Below are 23,715 nucleotides of genomic sequence, written 5' to 3'. Positions count from 1 at the left end.
TAGAGTGGATGAGGAGAGCAGGGATAGACATGTTGAGAGAGGAAAGGAGAGAAGAGAAAGAGAGAGGAACGAGTGAGTTGGAGAGAACTCCCCATCACTCATGTTATATGAGAGAAACATTACAAAGACTAAACTACCCTCAGGCACATATACACACTTCTAACACTCCTTTTTTTTTTTTTTGAATGGTAACAGAATATATTAAAAGAAGACTGAGGAGGTCCCCCTTACAATATAACGACACACTTACAAGCCGCGAGGATCTTATACAACCCCAGAAAAATCACTTAGGGTGGAAGAAAATAAAAAAGTTAAAGGACCTGCTTTGATACTCCATCTTTTGCCAACTTATCTGCCACAGCATTAGCAGATCTTCTCACATGCTGAAATGGTACCAGACATCCTTCTAAGAGGTCTTTTATCTCATCAACGAAATGAAGGAATCTCCACGGAGTACACCTAGGGCCCCTAAGCCATCTTATAACATTAAGCGAATCACCCTCTACAATACAACTGCCTAATCGATCCCTATCTAAACTCAGAATGCCTTGGTGCACAACTCTTACCTCCGCTTCATTCGAATCTGCTGTTCCAATTGGGCCAGAAAAAGCCTTAATGACCTCATCGGCACAGTCTCTCAATACGCCGCCGATCCCAGCAGGGCCAGGATTACCCAAACTTGAGCCAGAAATTTAATTTTACTAGCCCCTCAGGGCGAGGGCACCAAAGCTGACAAGTTACATTAATAATCTCCTGACTATTACATACTACGCCCCAACCCTCCAACAAGTCGAAGGCCGAAACAAATCGGAAGAGCGGAAGAGCCCGAGCCCAAGAGATAGTAAGAGAAATGGCCTTGATGAATAGAAAATAAGAAGATTTAGCTTTCCCTTCGAAAACTCTAGTGTTCCTTTCGGTCCACATAACCCATAAGAAGGCCAACAAAGAAAGCCACCACAATTGCTTACCTTTTTTCCCCCATGGTGTACACGTCCAGCCTGCAAACAGCTCTTTAATAGAGGATGGAAAAACCCAATTTATACCAAACCTTTCTAGAATCCTTCCCCATACCTCCCGAGCTACTCTGCAGTGGATGAAGATGTGATCTACCGACTCCCCTGATTCGATGCACAGAGCACAATGGTCAATAATCAACATATTCCTCTTTCTCAGAAAGTCCACCGTTTGGATCCTGTTGCCTAACGCTGACCAGCCGAAAAAACAAACTCTTGGAGGAGCCTTTATTTTCCACACCTTTGCTGCCAATAAATTTTCCTCGAAGGGCATCAAGCTATTGTAGAAAGACTTGACTGAAAAGCAACCAGACGATTTTAAAACCCAAAGCCTTCTATCTTCCCCTGTTAAGCTGATGTAATTCTGATCAAGGACCTGAAATAAATTGGGGGACCTGAAATAAATTGATCACCGAAGGCAATTCTCTATCAAAGAAATTCCTCCTGAATAGTGGTTTCCAGATGACTTTACCAGCTATTCTCTCATAACAGTCTTTCACTAGAGCTGACTTATCAGCAGCAACTAAGAAAATGTCAGGGAATAAATCTTTTAAAGGGGAACTAGAGCACCACCGCATGGACCAGAAGGATATCCTGTCGCCGGAGTACACTCTATATTTGACCCCTCGATCAAAATGTGAATTTAGACAGAGAATATCCCTCAAAATTGTCACCCCAGGTTTGCTCATGCTATTTAGAGAAACCCAATTACCGGGAGCAACACCATATTTCCCTGATATTACTATAGCCCATAATCTTGCTTTTTCCTCGCCAAACCGCCACAGCCATTTTCCCATTAATGCTTGATTAATCTGCTTGATCCTGCGAATACCGAGGCCACCTCCTTGGATTGGCTTGCAGACCTGTTCCCAACTCACTAAGGTCAAAGACCTGTTCCCAACTCACTTCTAACACTCCTCCTCATGCTGGAATGTATTTATCATGCATTCCTAGCTTGTTACAAATGTTAGTTAGTTTAGCTTTACTCAAAGGCTTGGTGAAAAATCAGCTAGCTGATCCTCTGAACGAGTGAAGGTAGTATATATCTCCCCCTTTTGGATTCTTTGGCATATGAAATGGCAGTCCAGTCCACCTCTACGTGCTTGGTTCCCTCATGAAAGACAGGATTGGTGGCAATGTGAATAGCAGCCTTATTGTCACAATACAACTGAGCCGAGGATGATGAGGGAATCCAATCTCAAATAGGAAAGAGCGCAACCAGATAAGCTCACTAATAGTTTGTGACGATATTCGGCTTCTGCGATACATCTTGCTTCTTACTTCGGCAGGACACTAAGTTACCTCAACAAAGGTACAATATCCAATAGTGGATCTTCTATCTCCTGGTGACCCTACCCAGTCTGCATCACAAAATCCTTCTAACTTCTCATGGCCATGTCTCTTGAAAAGCAGTCTTTTACCTAGTGCGCTTTTCAAGTATCGAAGAATCTGAATTACATCTGCCCAGTAGGAGGTGCGAGGAGCACTCATGAACTGACTAACAACCCCTACTGTGTATGAAATATATGGGTGAGTGATCGTGAGGTATATAAGCTTCCCAACTAACCTTCTGTACCTTCCAAGATCATCTAACAAATCTATCTCTTCTGGAAGTAGCTTTGTATTTGGGTCTATGGGAGTAATAGCCGGTTTCATACCCAAAGATCATGTCTCATATAGTAGGTCTAATACATAGCTCCTTTGTGAGAGGGAGAGACTACTGCCAGAGTAAGCTACCTCAATCCCCAAAAAATATCGTAGATGCCCAAGGTCTTTTGTGGAAAACTCTTTTTGCAGGAAGGCTTTTAACTTATGTATGCCAATTGTGTCACTCCCTGTAGTGATAATATCATCTAGATAGACTGCGAGATGGATATGCTCAGCATCAGACTGCTGATTAAATACTAAGTGGTCAACTGCACATTGCTTCATGCCATATCACATGATAGCATTGCTGAATCTCCCAAACCATGTGCTTTAGGAGATTGTTTGGGGCCAATGATTTGGGCCACCCTCTGTTGACGGCTAGGGAGATCAACACTCTAACAGAGGGGGTTTTGGCACAGAGGGGATAAGGTCTCTGTGTAGTCCACCCCGAAGGTCTGTGTATATCCTTTGGCAACCAAGCGCGCCTTAAGGTGCTCAGCTGTCCCATCTAGTAAGTATTTGATGGCAAAGACACAACGGCCCACATGCCGAGCACCGGGAGGAGGAGGAACGATATGCCAAGTATGATTTGCCTGAAGAGCGGTCATCAAGGTTTTAAATCTCGGTTTCGGTTTCGGTTTCTTTACGAAATTTCGGACGAAATCTTGTAAAAATTTCACCGAAATTTCGGTGAAATTTCGGAAATTTCGGTGAAATTTCGGAAATTTCGGTGAAATTTCGGAAATTTCCGAAACGTTTCACCGAAATTTCCGAAACGTTTCGGCGAAGTTTGGTACTTTTCCGACTCACAGTGAATTTCGTTTCGGTTTCCACCGAAACCGAAATATTTCGGCCGAAATTTAAAACCATGGCGGTCATTTCAATATCCACTGCAGCACGCCAACCGGGGTGAGCAAGAGCCTTGGGTAAAGACTTTGGCAAAGAGACAGAAGACAAAGAAGAGACAAAGCTACGAAACAAAGGGGTGAGATGATCATAAGAAACAAAAGAGGAAATAGGATGTGCAGTGGTATGGGAACGTGTGAGGCAATAGGAGAATCTACATGAGTATCAGAAGGAGGAGGAGGTACCAGAGAGGGAGTAGCCATGATCTCTGGCTGGGAAGACGCTGCCTCGGGTGGAGAGGGATGGGCATCGGGCCTCGATCATTGTTGATAGGCCTGCATAGGAGCGGGTGGAGGTGCCGCCGTCACCTACAAGGGTGTGGAAGGGGACTCAACTGGATCAGGAAGAACCAGAAGAGGAAGAGGAACCGTGAGGCAGGAACAACTTTCCCACTCTCAGTGGGAGTAGTAAAAAAGGAGATAGACTCAAAGAAGTAATATTGGCTGAAACAAAGAGCCTGCGAAGCCTAGGACCGTAACGCCGATAACCTTTCTGGGTACAAGAGTAACCCAGAAAGACACAACGGTCTGCCCCAGGTTCTAATTCATCAAGACTAGGAGTAAGGTTGTGAACAAAGCAAACACAACCAAAGACCCATGGGGTAATAGGAAATGGATCTGCTCCTGAGGTAAAACAGAGAAGGGTGATTTACCATCTAGAACCGAAGCAGGAAGGCGGTTGGCCAAGAAACAAGAGGTAAGGGTGGCATCACTCCAATAGGCTTTTATGGTCTCGCATTTGAAAGAGGAGGGTGGGGGCCATATCAAGTAAATATCTCAATTTCCTCTGGGCTATACCATTTTGTTGGGAGCTATAAGCACAAGAGGATTGATGGACGATGCCATGAGTAGCTAAGAACTCCTGAAAACCATTTGATGTAGAAAAGTACTCCCTATCATTATTAGTTCGCAGACATTTGAGTGCATTCATATTGGTTATTGATCTCCGCATAAAATGTGCAAAAAGAATGAAAGACCTCGGTCCTTAAGTAAAAAGATCCATGTCATACGAGAAAAGTCAATAAAGTGTTTATATCTAGAAAGCGACATGGTCCTCGAGGGACCCCATACATCAGAATGGACCAACTCAAAAGGTCTCGAGACCTGACTAACAATTCGGGAAGGAAATGACACACGATGGTGCTTCCCAAGTTCACACGACTCTCACTTAAATGACTGAAGGGGCGAGAGACAATTGACGTCTGCTAAAGTCACTGGAGGGAGGAATGGCCAAGGCGACATTGCCACTGATAGGCATCAGCGGAATTATGCAAAATGGTAGGCGACGGGCTATAGTCAAGGCGATAAAGACCAACCACCTCACGACCCGAGCTAATCGGCTTCCCAGTTAAGAGTTCCTGAAAGACACAATAAGAAGGGTAAAATGAGACAAAGCAGTTAAGACTTTTGGTTAGTTTGCCAACATAAAGTAAACTAAATGGAGACTTAGGAACACAAAGAACTGATGATAATGTAAGGCCAGGGTGGGGAAAAATAATACCAACACCAGAGATGGGAGTAGTGGTCCCATCAGCAAGTGTAATAGAATGAGAGACATAATGAAGGGGATGAAACGAACTAAAGTAGGAAGAATTATCTGTCATGTGGTTTGAGGCCCTAGAATCAATAATCCAGGAGCTGGAGCTAGTAAGTAGAGATGTGGGCAAAATACCTGGTTGGGCAAAACCCACAGTAGGAGGGCGCCTGCTCTAACGCAAGCGCTGAAACTCCTCATAGTCGGCCCAGGAGAGAAAGAAACCATCAGTCGGTGCCGTCTGTCAGTGGAAGATGGAGACGCATTAGGGAGATCGACGGCTGTGATGTGAGTAGAATGGTGAGGACAGAGCTTAGGATGTAGTGTATAGCAAGTATCCACATGATGTCTAGCCGTCCGACAATGTGTGCAATAAGGGCAACTGCGCCCACCGGTACCATGGCCACCACCAAAATCTCTGCCACCTCCACTGCCTCTATAACTCTACCACGGCCAAATGTGCCGCCTCGTGGCCAGAACGATCACTACTATCATACGCAGTGAGAGCAGAACCACCAACACGCTCGGCATGAGAGGAATCACCCAGGAGACACCGCTAGGCATAGGAATAAACCTCAACCTCTGTGAGGGAGGGAATAGAGCCATAGCCAATGATCTGTTATCTGAGATGGAGAAAGTCAGGGCTCAAGGTGTTGAGGAAGTGAACCACGCGGAGCTGGTCCCGTTGTCTGGCTACAATAGCCAACTCAGATGTGAGGGGCATAAATTCATCGAGCTGCTGACAAAAAATCATATTGCGGCTCCGAAGATAACCAAGAGCGGAAGTAGATATGGTATGTCGACCAATAAAGAAGTGAGAGATATGCAAAGAAGATCCGAGCCACAGGAAGAAGGAGAAAGGGGACCTAAGATGATTTAGGCCATGTAAGAAAAGGGTTTTAGAAACCGAAGAGTGAGGATTAGGGTAAAGGAAGTTAGATTAGTGAGCTAGGTAAAGATTAGGGTATGGAAAGAGGGTTATAAGGGAGGAGTTGGTGGATGATTGAATGAAAAAGGATGGCGAGGCATCGAGTTAGGGTTTTGAAGGATGAGGAGTTGGGTTGGAGGGATTGGGGGCTATGGGGTGTCGGGTGGGAGGGTGTGGCGTAAGAGGTAGTGGAGAGGATGGAGTTAGGGTTTACGACGAGTGACTTTGGGGTTTTGGTTTGTTGGTGGTCGGAGATGGTGGAGGATGGAGGAGATGGTGGAAGGCGTGAAGTGGAAGAGATGGTGGAGGTGTGAATGGGAGGAAATAGTGGAGGCATGAGGAGATGGTGTCGTGTGGTGTGGAGGCATGAGGAGATGGTGCCGTGAGGTGTGAGGCTTGAGGTTGGAGACGTGGAGGCATGAAGAAGATGGTGGAGGATGGAAGAGTCAGGGTTTGGCGTAGGCGAAGCGTGGGTTAGGGTTAGGAGAAGAGGACATGGGGTGTGGAGGAAGAAGAAGAGGAGATGGGTTGCTCTCCAAGATGGTCCCTAGGGCACCACAACCTGGGGCTTTGATGCCATGTTGAGAGAGGAAAGGAGAGACGAGAATGGGAGAGGAAAGAGTGAGTTGGAGAGAACTCCACCTCACTTATGTATTTATATAAGGAGAGAAACATTACAAAGGCTAAACTACCCTCAGGCACATATACTCACTTCTAACAAGACCTTCTATTTTGTAGGCATTTTGCAACATAACAGTATGTCTTATTTGATTTGCTTATTTTTAGCATATAGGACAAAGTGACTCTCGGGTATCTATTCCGCCACCATTATATATGCATCTATACATTAAATGGGTTGTGTTAGGGTGCTTAAAGCCCCACACAATACACATGGCACATGGGGTAGCAACCTAGACCTGAACAATTGATGGTCCCTTCATTGTCTGACATCCCACCGATTGGATGAAGCCATCTGATCATGCTCCATTGAATGTGGATCTTTGACTACTTTCATTTTGAACCTCTATTTTGTAATCCATTGATTGGATGACTAACATCACCTAGTGGGAGGGTTTTTGGATTGTAGGCCATCTATGTGGGACCATCAATTTGTATAACCCTCGTTGCCCCCCACTTGTTCCAACTGTTTGTAGGTGTTGAGCCTGGAATCCGTTGAAGACCTTATCTATATCTATCTAATTATCCGTCTATTTATATATGGTCTTCTGAAGCATGTTTATGAAGAAAGGAGTCAAAGAATGGTAAAAAACACTACTTCTATATTCATACAATTAACAAAACTATAGCGTTTCACTATTTTTCACCATGAAGTGCTGCTAGCTTGAGCGCACATTATGTGGACTGTAGTTAAAACTCCTCTCTTATCTTTGCACTTCACTTGATGATGTAAGCATTCTAAGTAGGCTTGAAATTATAATCAGCAACACATGGTGAAGCTCCACAAAATAATCACGTACACATCATGATTTTTGTTTCAAGATAGCTATTAAAGGTGCGATCTCAATGGATGGCTTCAAATGTGGAAGTTTCTTTTTGGGAAGGTGCCTTGGTCTAGTCGTTATCATGAAATTTGAAACACACTGTCACTTTGTGTGAACATTGTGATCTGTAGTTATTACTAGATCAAATGCTGGTTCACATTTGGGGACCTCGACATGTATATGGTCAATGATGAAACCTTCAAACAAATTCTTTAAGTGTAATTTTTCTTGGATTTGCTTCCTCTGATTTTTGTAGAATGAGCTCCTTAGGAAAATTCTTTTTGTTCATATATGGAGACACATCGTCGTTGGGAAGAGTAGTGGTGTTATTTATACAATTGAGAATAAAGCTGTACCAATGACACTCATTGAATGTTAGAATACTTTACATTTTCATCTGCTTCCTCTTTGTTGTAAAATCACCTGTTGATATAATAATGCCAAAGCTTGTCTAAAAGTTAAATAACTTTTTTATCTGCTTCCTCTTTGTTGTAAAATCATTGGTAGGTGATATAATATATACAAAAGCTTGTCTAAATGTTAAATAACACGTTTTTTTGCTTCCTCTTTGTTGTAAATCGTTGGTTGATATAATATATGCCAAAGATTTTCTAAAAGTACAGCCATAATCGAATTGATGACACATTTCTCGATATCCTTTTGTTTGCTCTAAAGTTCATGTTGGGTTAGGTAGTCAAACATTTGTAATTATTTAGTTTCTTAGAGAAGCCCTCAAAGGGACTTATGTTGCATCTATTCCACACCCCTTCATTTTCTTTATTATTGACTACAATTTAATTTAGGTTTAAACTTGTTGAAGTAGATGTGTGTAGTGGGCCCCAGCTTAGGGCTCACTCTTGTCTCTTAGATTTTTTATGTACTGATGGACCCTATCTTTATATTCACTTATCAGTGGCATGCCTGTAATATTGGAGAATATGAACATATATAATATATTTTTGGATTTTCGTTGGGTACTCTGAACCTCACAGATTCTCCATTCCTTCATTCTCGTATTTCTCCTCCTTGTCTCCATTACCATGTATCAAAGCCCCTCGATCAAGGTTAAGTAGGACCTCTCTCCATTGCCAATTCTGTATGTACTGATAGACCCTATCTTTATATTTTCATTTACGGGTGAAATGCTTGTAATATTAGAGAATAAGGACATATATAATAGATATTTGGATTTTTGTGGGATACACTGAACCTCACGCATTCTCCATTTCCCCATTCTCGTCTTTCTCCTGTCTCCATTACCGTATTTTAACAGGACTTTGTCCTTTCCCTTACTTCTTTCTTCTCCTTTTCTCATCATTTTTTTGCAACGTTTGTGTTGATCCATTTTACTAAACCAGAATTGGCAACTGCCAGTTCCTTGTCCGTGTTGGTGACATGTTAAAATTAGGAGTTAGGATACACTAGAAAATTTTCGCTCATAGGTATCACAATTGGCAACTGCCAGTTCCTTGTTCTCGTTGGTGACATGTTAAAATTAGTAGTTAGGATACACTATAAAATTTTTGCACATGGGTATTTCATGTTAATAATGTCCTCATAACAAGCAGCTTTTTGGACCATAAGTGTCTCTAGTTCATCTTGAAACATGTAATGATACCTTAGGAACAATCTCTCTTTCTTTGTAACAGAGTTTACTTGAGGCTATAAGGACTACATAGAGAGCCCCATTACACAATACAAGTTTTTCTTTTTCTTTTCACCAGCCTCCCTTTGTGTATCATGCTTACTTCTGTCCTTTTGAGATGGTTATGCCTAACGTGTATCCATGGCTACTAACTAGTGTTGGATATGTGTAACAAGCCTGAGGGCATAGTTGTAATTGTGCTTATCTCTATTTTAATAAATATATTAGTGAGGGGTGTTTCTTTTCTAACTCACTTTTTCTTCTCTAAACCTCTCTCTCAACATGGTATCAGAGCCCTAGGGTTTCTGATCCCTAAGGATCCCCTTTAGCCTCCATCTTCTCCATCCCAACACAATAACCCTAACCCTAATCTCTCACTCTCACCTCTCTCCCTAATCTCTCACCCTCACTTCTCTCCCTCATCTCTCTCCCTTCCTAAACCCTAACCCTAACCCTAACCCACCAGCACCCTCAACCTCACGCCTCCTCCTCTCCTCCATAACCCGCTACAGTACCTGCTGCAGTACCTCCCTCAACCCTTTCCCTCTTCAAATCCTCCCCTCCAGCCCTCGACACCCCTACTTCCTCAAAATTAAACATAAATAAACAGACCTAACCCTAGTTTTTCACTCATCTTCTTTGTTTTCATTCTCATGTGCTGACTTCGATCGGCTTTCTTCACTTTCTCTTCGTGGATTCTTCCCGCCTTCGGCATGTCTCCCTCTCGGTTCATTCTATTTGATTAGTTGGCTTGCCATCGCCTTCTTTTTCCTCTTTCTAGCCGCTACTTGTTGGTATTTTAGTCTCTCGTCACTTGTTGTCCATATGGATCCACCCGTCATTGTGGATCCCTCTCTTGGCATGACCATGGATGTCCGTGCTGCCCCACCACCTTCGGTTACTTCTTCCTCGTCATTACGAGAGGCATATTCACGAGCGCAGTAGTGCCTTGATTACTCATCTTCCAATAGTTCGGCTCTCGTATCTTCTAATGGTATTGGTGGCTCCAGGCCACCCAGAGGAGGTGGCTCCTTTCCCTGGGCTCGTGGACGTTGCCGTGGAGGTGGCCAAGTTGGTGGTGGGCGTGGTCGTCCTTACTGTACTCATTGCCATCGGGATGGCCACCAGATCGAGACATGCTACACGCTTCATCCTGAGCTTCGACCACCTCGATCAGCTCATCTCACTGCTTCTGGCCTATCTGACAGCGTGACTCCTGCACCTGGTTCTAATTCAGTTGATAAGTCCTTTACTTTCACAAGGGCAAATTATAAGGAGCTGCAGCGGTTTAGACATAGTGCTTCACATCCCACTGCTGGGTTTGCCCAGCCAGGTAGCTCACCCACGACCTTACTCTCTAGCTCCAGGTCCTGGATTATTGACTCGGGAGCCTCCAATCACATGACTGGTAACTCTTCTCAGCTATCATCTTTTCGTTCTATTCCCACCGGCTCTCAGACCATTACCCTTGCTGATGGGTCCACTTCCCCCATCACTGGTATTGGTACAATATGTCCCTCGCCTAATATTTCCTTATCATCTGTACTATGTGTGCCTAATTCTCCATTTAGTTTACTTTCTGTTAATCAATTAACGAAAAATCTTCAGTGCTCCATCTCATTCTATCCATCGTATTGTGTGTTTCAGGATTTTTCGACTGAGAAGACGACTGGATCGGGTCGTGAGGTGGGTGGACTTTACCGCCTTGACTGCAGTCGTTCTCCTACAGCTTTGCATACCTCGGTTGACGCCTATCAGTGGCATTGCCGTCTTGGTCATCCATCTCTTCAGCGCTTTCAACAGATGCCATTTGTTCCTTCTTCAGTCTCCCCGTTCCAGTGCGAGTCGTGTGAGCTCGGGTATCACCACCGGGTGTCCTTTCCTTCATGAGTCATTAGTCGAGTCGATAGTCCTTTTCTCTTAATTCATTCTGATGTATGGGGGCCCTCTAGGGTCGCATAACATAATGGATTTCAGTATTTCGTTGTTTTTATTGATGACTACTCGCGTATGACATGGCTATATTTGTTGAAAGACCGCTCTCATGTCTTCACCGCTTTTCAGAACTTTCATGTTGAAATAAAGAATCAGTTTAATTGCAATATTAAATGTCTTTGCACTGATAATGCTTGCGAGTTTTTCTCTTCCACACATGGGTTTCAGGATTACCTTTCAGGTCATGGAATTATTCATCAGTCCTCTTATGCCTACACGTCCCAGCAAAACGGTATCGCTGAAAGGAAATTGAGATACTTACTTGAAGTTACTTGCACAATCATGTTTCAAATGTGAGTTCCTAAGTCTTTTTGGGGGGAGGCCGTGTTGACGTCATGGTTTTAAATTTCGGCCGAAACGTTTCGGTTTCGGTGGAAAACGAAACGAAATTCACATTGAGTCAGAAAAGTACCAAACTTCGCCGAAACGTTTCGAAAATTTCGGTGAAACGTTTCGGTGAAGTACAAAATTTCATCGAAATTTTTATGAAATTTTTACGAGATTTCGTCCGAAATTTTGTACCGAAACCGAAACGTTTCGGTTTCGCTGATGACTGAAACCGAAACCGAGATTTTAAACCTTGGTTGACGTCCTGTTTTCTTGCAAATAGTCTTCCCTCTTCTGTCCTTCGTGGCTCCTCCCTTTCAGCTGCTATACCCTCAGCAGGGTCCTTTCCCTCTCACCCCTCGAGTATTTGGGTCAGTCTGCCTCGTCTACATTCTTGGTCCTGTCGGGACAAACTCGATCCTCGGTCGGAACAGTGTCTTTCTGGGTTATTCTAGAACTCAGAAAGGCTACCGTTGTTATAGTCCTCGACTACGCCGATGGTTTGTCTCAGCTGATGTGACCTTTTTTGAATCGGAAGCTTTCTTTGGTCCTTCATCTCCTCCTCTTACAAGTCCCTTTTAGAATGAGGTCCCATTATTTCTTCCTTCACTTTCTGACTCGGTTCAGGTACCCCAACAGCCTGTTACGATCACAGATCCATCGCCCTTGAAATCCCAAAGGGCAATCCAAGAGGGGGGGGGGTGAATTGGCTAATTAAAAATTTTGTCCTAATTAAATGTGATGTTAAAAATTATTTTAACATTTAGCAATTATAAGTTTAATTAGGATTTTGAAAACATTATAATTTTAAGTCTAACCCTTTTTCATTTAATCATAAACACACATAAAGGTTAGAGATTACCAATCCCCAAATGTAGAGGGCAAGCAAGAGAAGAAGAGGCACACCAAGATTTATCGTGGTTCGGTCTATCAACAAGACCTACTCCACTCTTCCCAGTTTGTCTCCTTGGGTACTCCACTAATAGTGAGATTCTATATGCCGAATCTCCGAGCTTTACAAACACCTTCTTAGCCTTCGAGGGAACAAACCCTCTTTGCTCTGGATTCACCTTTCTTAACGAGTCTAATCGGAGACCCTCTTATAATTTCAAGATTCGCCTTTCTTAACGGGCCGAATCAGAGACCCTCAAGTACAATAAAGAAGAACAAAAGAAGAACTCTCAATGCCTCTTGATAGGCGGATTATACAATAATAGAAGCTCACTATCTCTCCAAAAGATAATGCAAATGAAAAGACCTATGGAGATCCTCTTATTGAATGTAGAATACACAAATCAAAGCATAGAAGAGGATAAACCTTGGATTTGAAAGTTTGGATTCAAATAGATGTTAAATGATTTGCCAAAAGGTTGTTTAGTTGGTCATGGATAGGGTATATATAACTCATTAGGAAATATGACCGTTTGGGGGCATTTTCATAAAAAACTGGGTTGAAAAAGTTAAGCCGCACAAGCCCCAACAGCTAGTTTTTCAGACGGGGTCGGTCGACCGGGGTGTCGCGGTCGTCCGCCCTTTTGGGCGCTCACTTTTTATTTTGAAATTTCGAATCGCCGCGGTCGACCGGGTGTGTTGCGGTCGCCCGCCGTGAGCCTTCTGGACATTTCATTTTTGGTCCAGAACCCTATCCGCGGTCGCCGGGCCCTATGGCGGTCGACCGGCCCACCATGCTGGATTGTTTATGAGTTTCCAGAAACACATCCGCTGTTGCCCGGGAGACCCCGGGAGACCGGCCACTATGATTTGGTAGGTGTTGGATTTCCAGCCACCTTACCGCGTCGCCTAGGGAACCCCGGTCGACCGGCCCTGTTTAAAAATCTGGTTTTAAATATTAAAATACTAGGGCTTTGGGCCATGGTCTTTGGGCTTTTGTCCAAGGTTTTCAAATACATTTTGTGGAATGTAGATGGTTTCCAAAGATGTTACTTTTGTTTATGAAAACCATTTGAAAACCTTTTAAAAGTACAAATACATTTAAACAAGAGGACTCCAATACGATCTAAAAATATATAACCTTGAGTCTTCTTGGATTGTCTTGGCTCCTTAACACTTTCTTGAACATCTTCAACTTGTGAGTGAACTCTTCAACTTTCTTCAGATCATGTGACTTCCTCCATTCTTTGAATCATGTTGAGAGGTACATGAGGTGGTCACCAATGCTGGTTCATCTCCAAGCTTCTCTTGCCACTTGCAAGGCATGCTCGTAGGATCTTTGACTTGAGCTCTTGACTTGAACATCTTCCAGGGATGATGTCTCCAATGTATGTGCAAGCTCTTTGGTTTCTTTGTGCATGTTGATCCGCAAGCCATGTGTTGAGTTGTGTTGTGTAATGGCGATATGACATGTAAAGTTCATGTCTAAAGCACAACACTACAAAGCAACACATTAGTCCATAAAGACTATTCAATTTGGGTTTGCTAGCATCAAAACAACAAGGTAAAGGTTGTTAGAATAAGCCTATATGCCTATGGGCATTTTAGTCATTGTAGTTATTGTACAACTTTTATTATATTAATAAAAGGGTGAGGGGGAGATACCCAACTCACGCACTTTCTCTCTAATCTCTTTTGCAATATGGTATCAGAGCCCTTGGGTTTTTGATCCCTAGGGAAACCTTTACCCTCCATCTTCTTCATCAACCCTAACCCTAACCCTAAACCCTCTCCCTTCTCCCTCTCTCTCACCTAACCCTAATCCGCTACAGTACCGCTACAGTGCCGCTACAGTATCACTACAGTACCGCTACAGTACCGCTACAGTACCGCTACTTCTCCTCTCTTTTACCCCCCGCCCCTTCCTACCCTCCCCAGCACCCCTTCCTACCCTCCCTTCAAACCCAACCTGCTCCACCTATTCTACCCTCTAAAACCCTCTTTTAAACCCTAATCTATTTTTTGGTCTTGCGTTTCATTATTTTTCTTTGCTCAATGTGCTGATATTCTTTAATCCTCTTCTCCATTTCTCTTTCAGCATCTTCCTGGTTCTTTATGGGTTTCTCTATACTCATGTCCTGCACCTTTGACATCGTCATTTGACTCTTTCTATTGATTAGTTGGTTCTGCCTATCTTTCTCTCATTTCTATTTGTTGTTGCCGTTGGTAGTGGTTTCTTTGTTCGTCTATATTCGTTGTCGTTATGGATCCTCCCGTCATTGTTGATCCCTCCATTGGCATGACCACTGATGTCAGTGCCTCTACCACAACCTCAGCCCCTTCTTCTTCTTCTTCTTCTCACTTGGCACCTGTGGAAAATTCTTACCCACAATTGAATATTGCCAAGTTTGATGGAACCAACTATTTACCGTGGATGGTTGCGATTGTGACTTACCTGCTTGGGCGAGGCAAAGTCCGTTTCCTAAGGATCCTACGTATACTCTCTGGGAGCAGGAAGATGCATTGATACGGAGTCTTCTATGGCAGAGTATGACTCCTGATATTTATTCTACTCTGATTCTCCTTCCGACTGCGAAGGAGATCTGGGATCATACTGCAGTGACGTATTCTGGGGTTGAGAACATCACTCGTATATGTTCCACTTACTCTGAGTAGATACAGCTCCGTCGTGACGACATGTCTCTTGAGACTCATTACGGGAAGTTCATCTCTTTATGTCAGCAGCTTGATGTCTTTCTTTCACTCACTTCTGATATTAATGTTCTCCGGCGTCAACGAGAACAGATTCGAGTGGTGCACTATCTTGAGAGCCTAGGCCCAGAGTTTACCCATCTACGCCATCAGATTCTTGGTTCTGGGAATATTCCTTCGTTGCGCGAGACTTACTTCCGAGCTCAGCAGTGCGTTAGCGAGACTCCCTCCCGCCCTACTTCTGACTGTTCGGCTCTTGCAGCATATGATGGTCGTGGTGGTACTCGTCTTTCTCGGGGTGGTGGTTCTTTTTCACGAGCTCGTGGCCGTGGTGGTGGTTGTGTTGGGAGTGGGCGTGGCTATTCTTATTGCACCCACTGCCAATGCGATGGCCATGTCATTGAGACTTGTTACACATTGCACCCAGAGCTCAGGCCGCCTCGATTAGCTCACCTCAGCACTTCTGTCCCATCTGACTCAGTCGTCTCTGCCCCTGCCTTGCCACCTGCTGATGACTCATTCTCCTTTACGCGGGCAGACTATGAGGAGCTCCAGCGCCTTCGACAGAGTGCTTCACAGGCCACTGCCGGCTTTGCCCAGCCAGGTAGTTCACATACTACATTACTTTCTAGCTCCGGGTCCTGGATCATTAACTCAGGAGCCTCGAACCATATGACTGGTAACTCATCACAGCTCTCTTCTTTTCGCACTCTTCCATCTGCTTTTCAGTCCATTACTTTAGCTGATGGTTCCACTTCACCTATCACTGGTATTGGTACCACATGTCCTCCACCTAATCTTTCGCTACCTTCAGTATTGTGTGTACCTAAATCTTCTTTTAGTTTATTATCTGTTAGCCAAATTACGAAAAATCTTTCTTGCTCTATCTCATTCTTTCCATCTTACTGTCTTTTTTCAGGATCTTTCGACTGCGAGGGCGATTGGATCGGGTCGTGAGGTGGATGGCCTGTACCGTCTTGACTGCAGCCCCTCTTCGTCAGCCTTACACAGTTCAGTGGATGCCTTTCAGGGGCACTGTCGACTGGGTCACCCATCACTTCAGCGCCTCCGGGCGACATCCTTAGTTCCCTCTTCTGTCTCTCCATTTCATTGTCAGTCTTGTGAACTCGGGAAGCATCATAGAGTGTCTTCCCCTTCTCAAGTTGTCACTAGAGTAGATAGTTTATTTCAGCTCGTTCATTGTGATGTATGGGGACCTTCTAGGGTCGCGTCGAATAATGAATTTCAGTATTTTCCTGTTTTTATTGATGATTACTCTCAAATGACTTGGTCGTATCTATTGAAAGACCGCTCCCAGGTCTTCTCTGCATTTCAAAATTTTCATAATGAAATAAAAAACCAGTTTAGTTGTGCAGTCTTAAATGCCTGCGTACTGATAATGCACGTGAGTTTTTTTCTGGTACTGGTGGCTTTCAGGATTATCTCTCCTCTCATGGCATTATCCATCAATCCTCTTGTGCATACACCTCGCAGCAAAATGTTGTCGCCGAAAGGAAACTGCGCTATCTACTTGAGGTGGCTCACACTCTCCTCTTCCAGATGCATGTTCCTAAAACCTACTGGTCTGACGCCATTCTCACTGCTTGTTTCCTCTCCAATCGTCTTCCATCTTCAGTGCTTCATGGGGATTCTCCATTTCACATCGTTTATCCACATCAGGATTCATTCCCTCTTACGTCCCGTGTCTTTGGCTGCGTTTGTTTTGTCCATCATTTGGGACCTGGCCGCGACAAGCTTGACCCTCAGTCAGAACAATGTGTTTTTCTGGGTTATTCTTGCACCCAGAAAGGATATCGTTGCTATAGTCTGCATCTGCACCGTTGGTATGTATCAGCTGATGTGACCTTTTTTGAATCAGAATCATTCTTTGGCTCTACCTCCGTTCTTCATGTTGTTAGAACGGAACCTGATGTGACCATTTCTCTTCCTGTTCTTCCCCTCTTCCTCCGACTTCCTTAGCACCTCCTCCTGCTTGCCCCACTGGACAGGTTGATTCGTGTGCTCCTAGGGTGGATTGCCCCCCTACTACAGTCCAATATCAACGTCGTCAACGACAGGCACAGCTTCCTCGCACCGAAAAATCGTCTTCACAGGCAGAGATCTCTTTACCCTCTCATCAGGTACCTTCATCTCCTGTAGTTGTTTCTGACTCTCCTATTGCTTCCCGTACTCATTCTCATTCTACTGCTCACCCCATTTCTAATTTTGTCTCTTATGATCGTCTAGCTCTTCCTTTCAAAAGATTTGTCTTGTCTGTGTCTTCTGCTGTGTTACCCCAGTCTCTGGATGAGGCTCTTCATCACCCAGGATGGCAAGCTGCAATGGATCTTGAAATGGGAGCTCTGCATTCTAATCACACATGGGATCTAGTTTCTCTACCTGCTGGTGCTCGTCCTGTAGGATGTCGTTGGGTGTTCTCCATTATTACCTGATGGCACCGTTGATCGACTGAAGGCTCGTCTGGTGGCCAAGGGCTACACTCAGATACTCGGTGTCGACTATCATGAGACGTTTTCTCTAGTGGCGAAGATTCCTTCCGTTCGGGTTCTCCTCTCCCTTGCAGTAAATAATGGATTGCATCTTCATCAGTTAGATGTGAAAAACGCTTTTCTGCATGGCGACCTCCTTGAAGAGGTGTATATGGAGCAACCACCAGGTTATGTTGCTCAGGGGGAGTTGTCCTCATCAGTCTGTCGCCTCAGAAAAGCAATTTATGGGTTGAAGCAATAGCCGCGTGCATGGTTTGGCAGATTTAGCGAGGCAGTTATGAGGTTTGGCCTCAAGCAGTGTGGTGTGGATCACTCAGTATTCAGTCATTAGTCCTCAGCAGGATGCATTTTGTTAATTGTATATGTCGATGACATCATTATTACAGGGAGTGACTGATGGGGAATTCGGAAACTGAAAGCCTTCCTACAAAAAGAGTTCGCAACAAAGGACTTGGGACGTCTCAGATATTTTCTTGGGATAGAGGTTGCATATTCTTCTAGTGGTTTGTCTCTATCACAGAGGAAGTACGTTCTGGATTTGTTAGAAGAGACAGGAAATCTTGATGTGAAACCTGTAGCTGCACCCATGGATCCAAATGTGAAGCTGGTTCCAGAAGAGGGTGAGTTGTTGAAGGATCCTGGTAGGTATAGAAGACTTGTGGGCAAACTTATATACCTTACGGTTACTCGCCCTAATATATCCTACGCCGTTGGGGTGGTTAGCCAGTACATGACCTCTCCTCGTACTTCGCATTGGAATGCAGTGGTTCAAATACTCAAATATCTGAAAGGTGCACCGGGAAAGGGATTATTATTCAAACGACATGGTCATACATGAATTCAGGGGTTCTCAGATGCTGATTGGGCTGGATCCCCTACGGATAGGAGATCGACTACCGGGTATTGTACCTTTGTTGGAGGTAACCTGGTTTCATGGAAAAGTAAGAAACAGGATGTCATTGCAAAATCAAGTACAGAGGCAGAATACAGAGCCATGGCGCATTCTACGTCTGAGATTACTTGGTTGAGATCACTCCTAGCTGAGATTGGTATTGTGTTTCCTTCGCTGTCACAGTTGTATTGTGACAACAGAGCAGCTATCTATATTGCGACGAATCCGGTCTTTCATGAAAGAACAAAGCATATTGAAGTTGACTGTCATTTCATTCGTCAGAGAATCCAGAAAGGGGAGATACGCGCTGTATTTACTCGTTCTGCAGAACAGTTGGCTGACATGTTTACCAAACCATTAAATAAATCAAAACTGAGTGACATATGTAACAAGCTAGGAATGTACAATTTATACATTCCAGCTTGAGGGGGAGTGTTAGAATAAGCTTATATGCCTATGGACATTTTAGTCATTGTAGTTATTGTACAGCTTTTATTATATTAATAAAAGGGTGAGGGGAGATACCCAACTCACACACTTTCTCCCTAATCTCTTTTGCAACAAAGGTGAATGGTTGAACCCATGGGAACCCTTGGGCTAACAGCCCCCTTCATCAGTTCCAGTGACTCGACCACCAATTACTAAAGAATATTGGCGATGCGTGCAGAAAGATGGACCTCCACCTCCTTCACAAGATCCATCGCCTTTGTCTGTCGAGGTCCCTGCCTTGCTTTCTTAGGTATCTTCTCTACCCTCTTCTGTTATTGCTTCTGATTCTCCTATTTTATCTCGTACTAGATCTCATTCTATTGCACATCCCATATCTCATTTTGTTTCTTATGACCGTCTGACGTCTTCTTTCCAAGCCTTTGTTTCGTCCTTGTCCTCTGTTGTGTTACCAAAGGTATTACAGGAGCTCTTCAACATCCAGGCTGGCGAGCTGCTATGGATCTAGAAATGGGTGCATTCCGATCAAACTAGACATGGGATCTTGTTCCACTTCCTACTGGGGCTCGACCAGTTGGTTGTCGTTGGGTATTCTCAATCAAGTATTTTCCTGATGGGACAGTTGAAAGGTTGAAGGCCCGTCTGGTTGCCAAGGGTTACACATTTGGGGTTGACTATCATGAGACATTCTCGCCAGTTGCGAAGATTCCTTCAGTTCGCGTGATACTATCCATGGCAGTTAATCATGGTTGGCCTCTACATTAGCTAGACGTCAAGACTGCCTTTATATATGGTGACCTCCAGGAGGAAGTTTATATGGAGCAACATCCAGGGTATGCTGCTCAGGGGGAGGTGTCCTCCTCTGTTTGTCGCCCTAAGAAATCACTGTATGGGTTGAAACAGTCTCCACGAGCATGGTTTGGTCGATTCAGTGAGGCCGTCATACGTTTTGGACTTAGACAGTGTGCAGAAGACCATTCAGTGTTCAGTCATCAATCTTCTGCAGGGTGCATCCTTTTGATTGTGTATGTTGATGACATCATCATTACAGGTATCAACTCAGGGGGAATTCAGAGATTGAAGAGTTTCTTACAGGCATAGTTTGCTACAAAGGATTTAGGTCGGCTTAGATACTTTCTTGAGATAGAGGTGGCATATTCCTCTCAAGGGATATCTCTATTACAGAGAAAGTATGTATTGGACTTACTGGAAGAAACATGAAATCTTGGAGTAAATCCTGTATCTGCGCCTATGGATCCCAATGTGAAGCTTATTCCAGAGGAAGGAGATCTGTTCGAAGATCCTGGCAGGTATAGGAGACTCGTTGGTAAGCTCATATATCTCACGGTTACTCTCCCAAATATCTTTTATGCAGTTGGAGTAACTAGCCAGTTTATGAGTGCTCCTCGTACCTCTCACTGGACAGCAGTAGTTCAGATTCTCCGCTATTTGAAAAGGCACCAGGGAAAGGACTACTATTCAAGAAAAATGGACATGTCAGGGTGGAAGGCTATTGTGATGCAGATTGGGCAGGGTCTCTAGCAAATAGGAGATCAACCATGGGCTCTGCACCTTTGTTGGTGGCAATCTAGTGTCGTGGAAAAGTAAGAAACAAGAAGTTGTTTCGAAGTCTAGTGCCGAGGCAGAATACCAAGCTATGTCCCATACGAGTGGAGAGCTTCTTTTGTTACGTTCCCTCATGACAGAGATTGGTTTTCCTTCTTCTTCAGCTCAGCTTATTGTGATAATAAAGCTGTGATTCACATAACCACCAATCCCGTCTTCCATGAGAGAACCAAGCACATAGAGGTTGATTGCCATTTTATTCGCCGGAGAATCCATAAGGGCGAGATACATGTTTCTTTTACTCGATCTGTAGACCAGTTAGCAGATATTTTCACAAAACCCTTGCCTAAGTCAAAGTTGAATGATATTTGTAGCAAGCAAGGAATGTATAATATCTACATTCCAGCTTGAGGGGGAGTGTTGGATATATGTAATAAGCCTGAGGGCATAGTTGTAATTGTGCTTATCTCTCTTTTAATAAATATATTAGTGAGGGGGAGTTTCTTCTCTAACTCACTTTTTCTTCTCTAAACCTCTCTCTCAACAACTAGAAAAGATTTACTGTTGCTTCTGGTAGAATAATATCTTTTCAATCCTTTGCTAGTGTTCCCTATTCACAAGGGTCCCTATGCTGCTTTAAACAAATACCAGATTGATTTTTAAATTTTTGGGAAGCATGCATGGATCCTTTGGAGGAAACCCAAGCTACATCTATTCATTCTCTACCCCAAGGCTGTTCGTTTGGGACTGTGGCAGCCACATAATTTTGAGTCCAATAATCACAATAGGTTGCCACAATCCCAAACACAAACAGGCCTAATTGTATTGCAGATTATTGTTTTATGCTGATTATCTACTTCACTGTAGTAGACATTCAAATATCGATTTCCATCTTAAACTCTAGCATGTCACATTTTAGACGAAATAGCTACTTTTAATATGTTATGGTCTCTGTCACCTGATCCACACAATGCTTTGTACGCCTCCCTGGATTAGCATCTTATGTAGCTGGTCCCTGGTTAGATTCTGACCGTGCTCTAAGACCATGTGCATCCTTTAGAAATTACTCAAGTTCTCTCTCTTTCCAATGATCTCGTTCTACTCAATTGTATATCAATAACTGATAATTGGAACCAATGATAGGAAATTGTTGCCCAAAGGGCTCTCCTCTTGGAGTCTTATGATGTGAATTTTTTCAAGGACTCTTCTTGCAGTCCTGGTTCAGTACATTTTAATTTTATGGAATGATGTCTTCATATTGCTTATTTCTTCTCGGTCAGCTACTCCTGTCATCTCCTCCAGAGAAAAAAATCTACACAACGAGAAGAGAATACATAAAAGCAAGACTTCTAATGACATATATGTGAAACGATCAATTACTCCAAAAGCTTAAGCCGTTGGAGATGGCATTATTTAATCTTTTATACTTTAATAATCGCCCTCACATGTGGCCTGTTTTAGGGTTGGCCTACACATGGCACATGTGGATTTTTAATATCAAGGAGTTTTGAACCCAAGACCTTTGCTCTCATGCGAAATGATCAATTACTCCAAAAGCTTAAGCCGTAAGAGATGGCGTTATTTAATCTTTTATACTTAAAACAATATATATATATATATATATATATATATATATATATATATATATATATATATATATATATATATATATATATAGAGAGAGAGAGAGAGAGAGAGAGAGAGAGAGAGAGAGAGAGAGAGATAATATAATCTTTATCCCCATAGTTCAAGTTTGGTGCATATAAAATGCAACAGCAGCCTTCAAATCTTAGGAACTCTCCCAACCTTTAGGCCCTTGAACCCAAGGTCATTTCCAAGTTTCCAATCTGTGATAGCATTAGCTAGCGCATATAATATGTGCAAGGTTTAAAATTTCATGAGTATTTGTCAGAGAGGGCTTATAGGACCCGGGATGCTATGATAACATGGTGAAAAAATTAGATGTGCGAACTAAAACATGATCTGTTAGGTAAATGTGCATGCGTGTGTGCCGATGTTTGTGTGTGCGCTATTTTCAGCAATATCAAATCACATGATGTGGTAATTCAGGCACATACTGTATTTTTCCTTAAGTCTGCCACACTATTGCCCATATCCACTTCTCTGTGTGGTTTAGTATCCTGAATTATTTATTATCTCATCCAAAGGAGTAAGAGCTGGCTTACAATTTAGCTATTTTATGAGAAGTAGTTTTTGATATTATTCAGCAAAAGACAATAGTACGCTTGTGGTCATGTGAGATGGAATACTTTTTGTTAGTGCTTGTAGTATGAATAATGGTTTTAAATTTCGGCCAAAATACCAAAATTTCGGATTTCGGTTGGGACTGAAACCGAAATCAAACCGAAATTTTGGTTTTCTTCCAAATTTCGGCCAAAATTTCGGAAATTTGATTTTTTCTTTTCGAAATTATAGTATTTTTTCGAAAGTTTGGCCGAAATTTGAAAATAATTAATTAAAATTTTATTTTTGGTTCCGGATTTCGGCTGAAATTGAATATATTTTCCACACTACTTTATTCATAGGGTGTAATTTCAGATCACAAACAGCACGGTCACATTTCATGTCATAAATCTTTAAATGAATGCGTAGATGGAAATCGAATTTCAATTTCTTTTGAGTACTTATCATCACAGGAAATGTATGTGTAATTTGTGTATCCAGTGCTTCTTTGGCTTCTCATTGCGGCATGCATCAAGACTGGGCGTCCTCAGATAGCAAAACGTGCCATTGATCTTGCTGAAAGTCGGTTGCTGAAAGATAACTGGCCCGAGTATTATGATGGAAAGCTTGGGCGTTACGTTGGAAAGCAAGCCCGAAAATTCCAAACCTGGTCCATTGCTGGGTACTTGGTGGCAAAAATGATGCTTGAAGACCCATCCCATGTGGGAATGATATGCCTCGAGGAGGACAAACAGATGAAGCCCCTCATTAAGAGATCAGCTTCCTGGACTTGCTGATTCAGGTCCACTTAAATGGTGCGTATACACACAAACACATTCACAAATCTCCTGTGAATGAACCCTAGCAAATCCCATGTGTGTGTGGTATTTGCTAGGGACCATTGCAGAAGGCATTTTGCTAGGGACGTGATATATATATATATATATATATATATATATATATATATATATATATATATATATATATATATATATATTTGACGTTAGCGTAAAACAA

General features: G+C 43.1%; 1 protein-coding gene across 4 annotated transcripts in view; it reads left to right on the top strand.

Moving 5' to 3' along the window:
• LOC143886452 (putative alkaline/neutral invertase B) overlaps positions 1-23,715 on the top strand; it is a 61,337-nt gene that overhangs the window by 31,087 nt on the left and 6,535 nt on the right. For all 4 annotated transcript variants that reach the window (XM_077390426.1, XM_077390425.1, XM_077390424.1 and 1 more), the window contains exon 5: positions 23,200-23,513. In XM_077390426.1, coding sequence (XP_077246541.1) covers positions 23,200-23,495 — 296 coding nt within the window. In that variant the 3' untranslated portion in view covers positions 23,496-23,513. The remainder of the gene's footprint in view (positions 1-23,199; positions 23,514-23,715) is intronic.

Source organism: Tasmannia lanceolata, unplaced genomic scaffold (genome assembly GCF_043159265.1).
Source record: "Tasmannia lanceolata isolate RefF3 unplaced genomic scaffold, GAP_Taslan_0.1 ptg000011l, whole genome shotgun sequence".
In the NCBI taxonomy this organism is placed as follows: Eukaryota; Viridiplantae; Streptophyta; class Magnoliopsida; order Canellales; family Winteraceae; genus Tasmannia; species Tasmannia lanceolata.
This window is presented reverse-complemented; position numbering and strand designations above follow the sequence as displayed.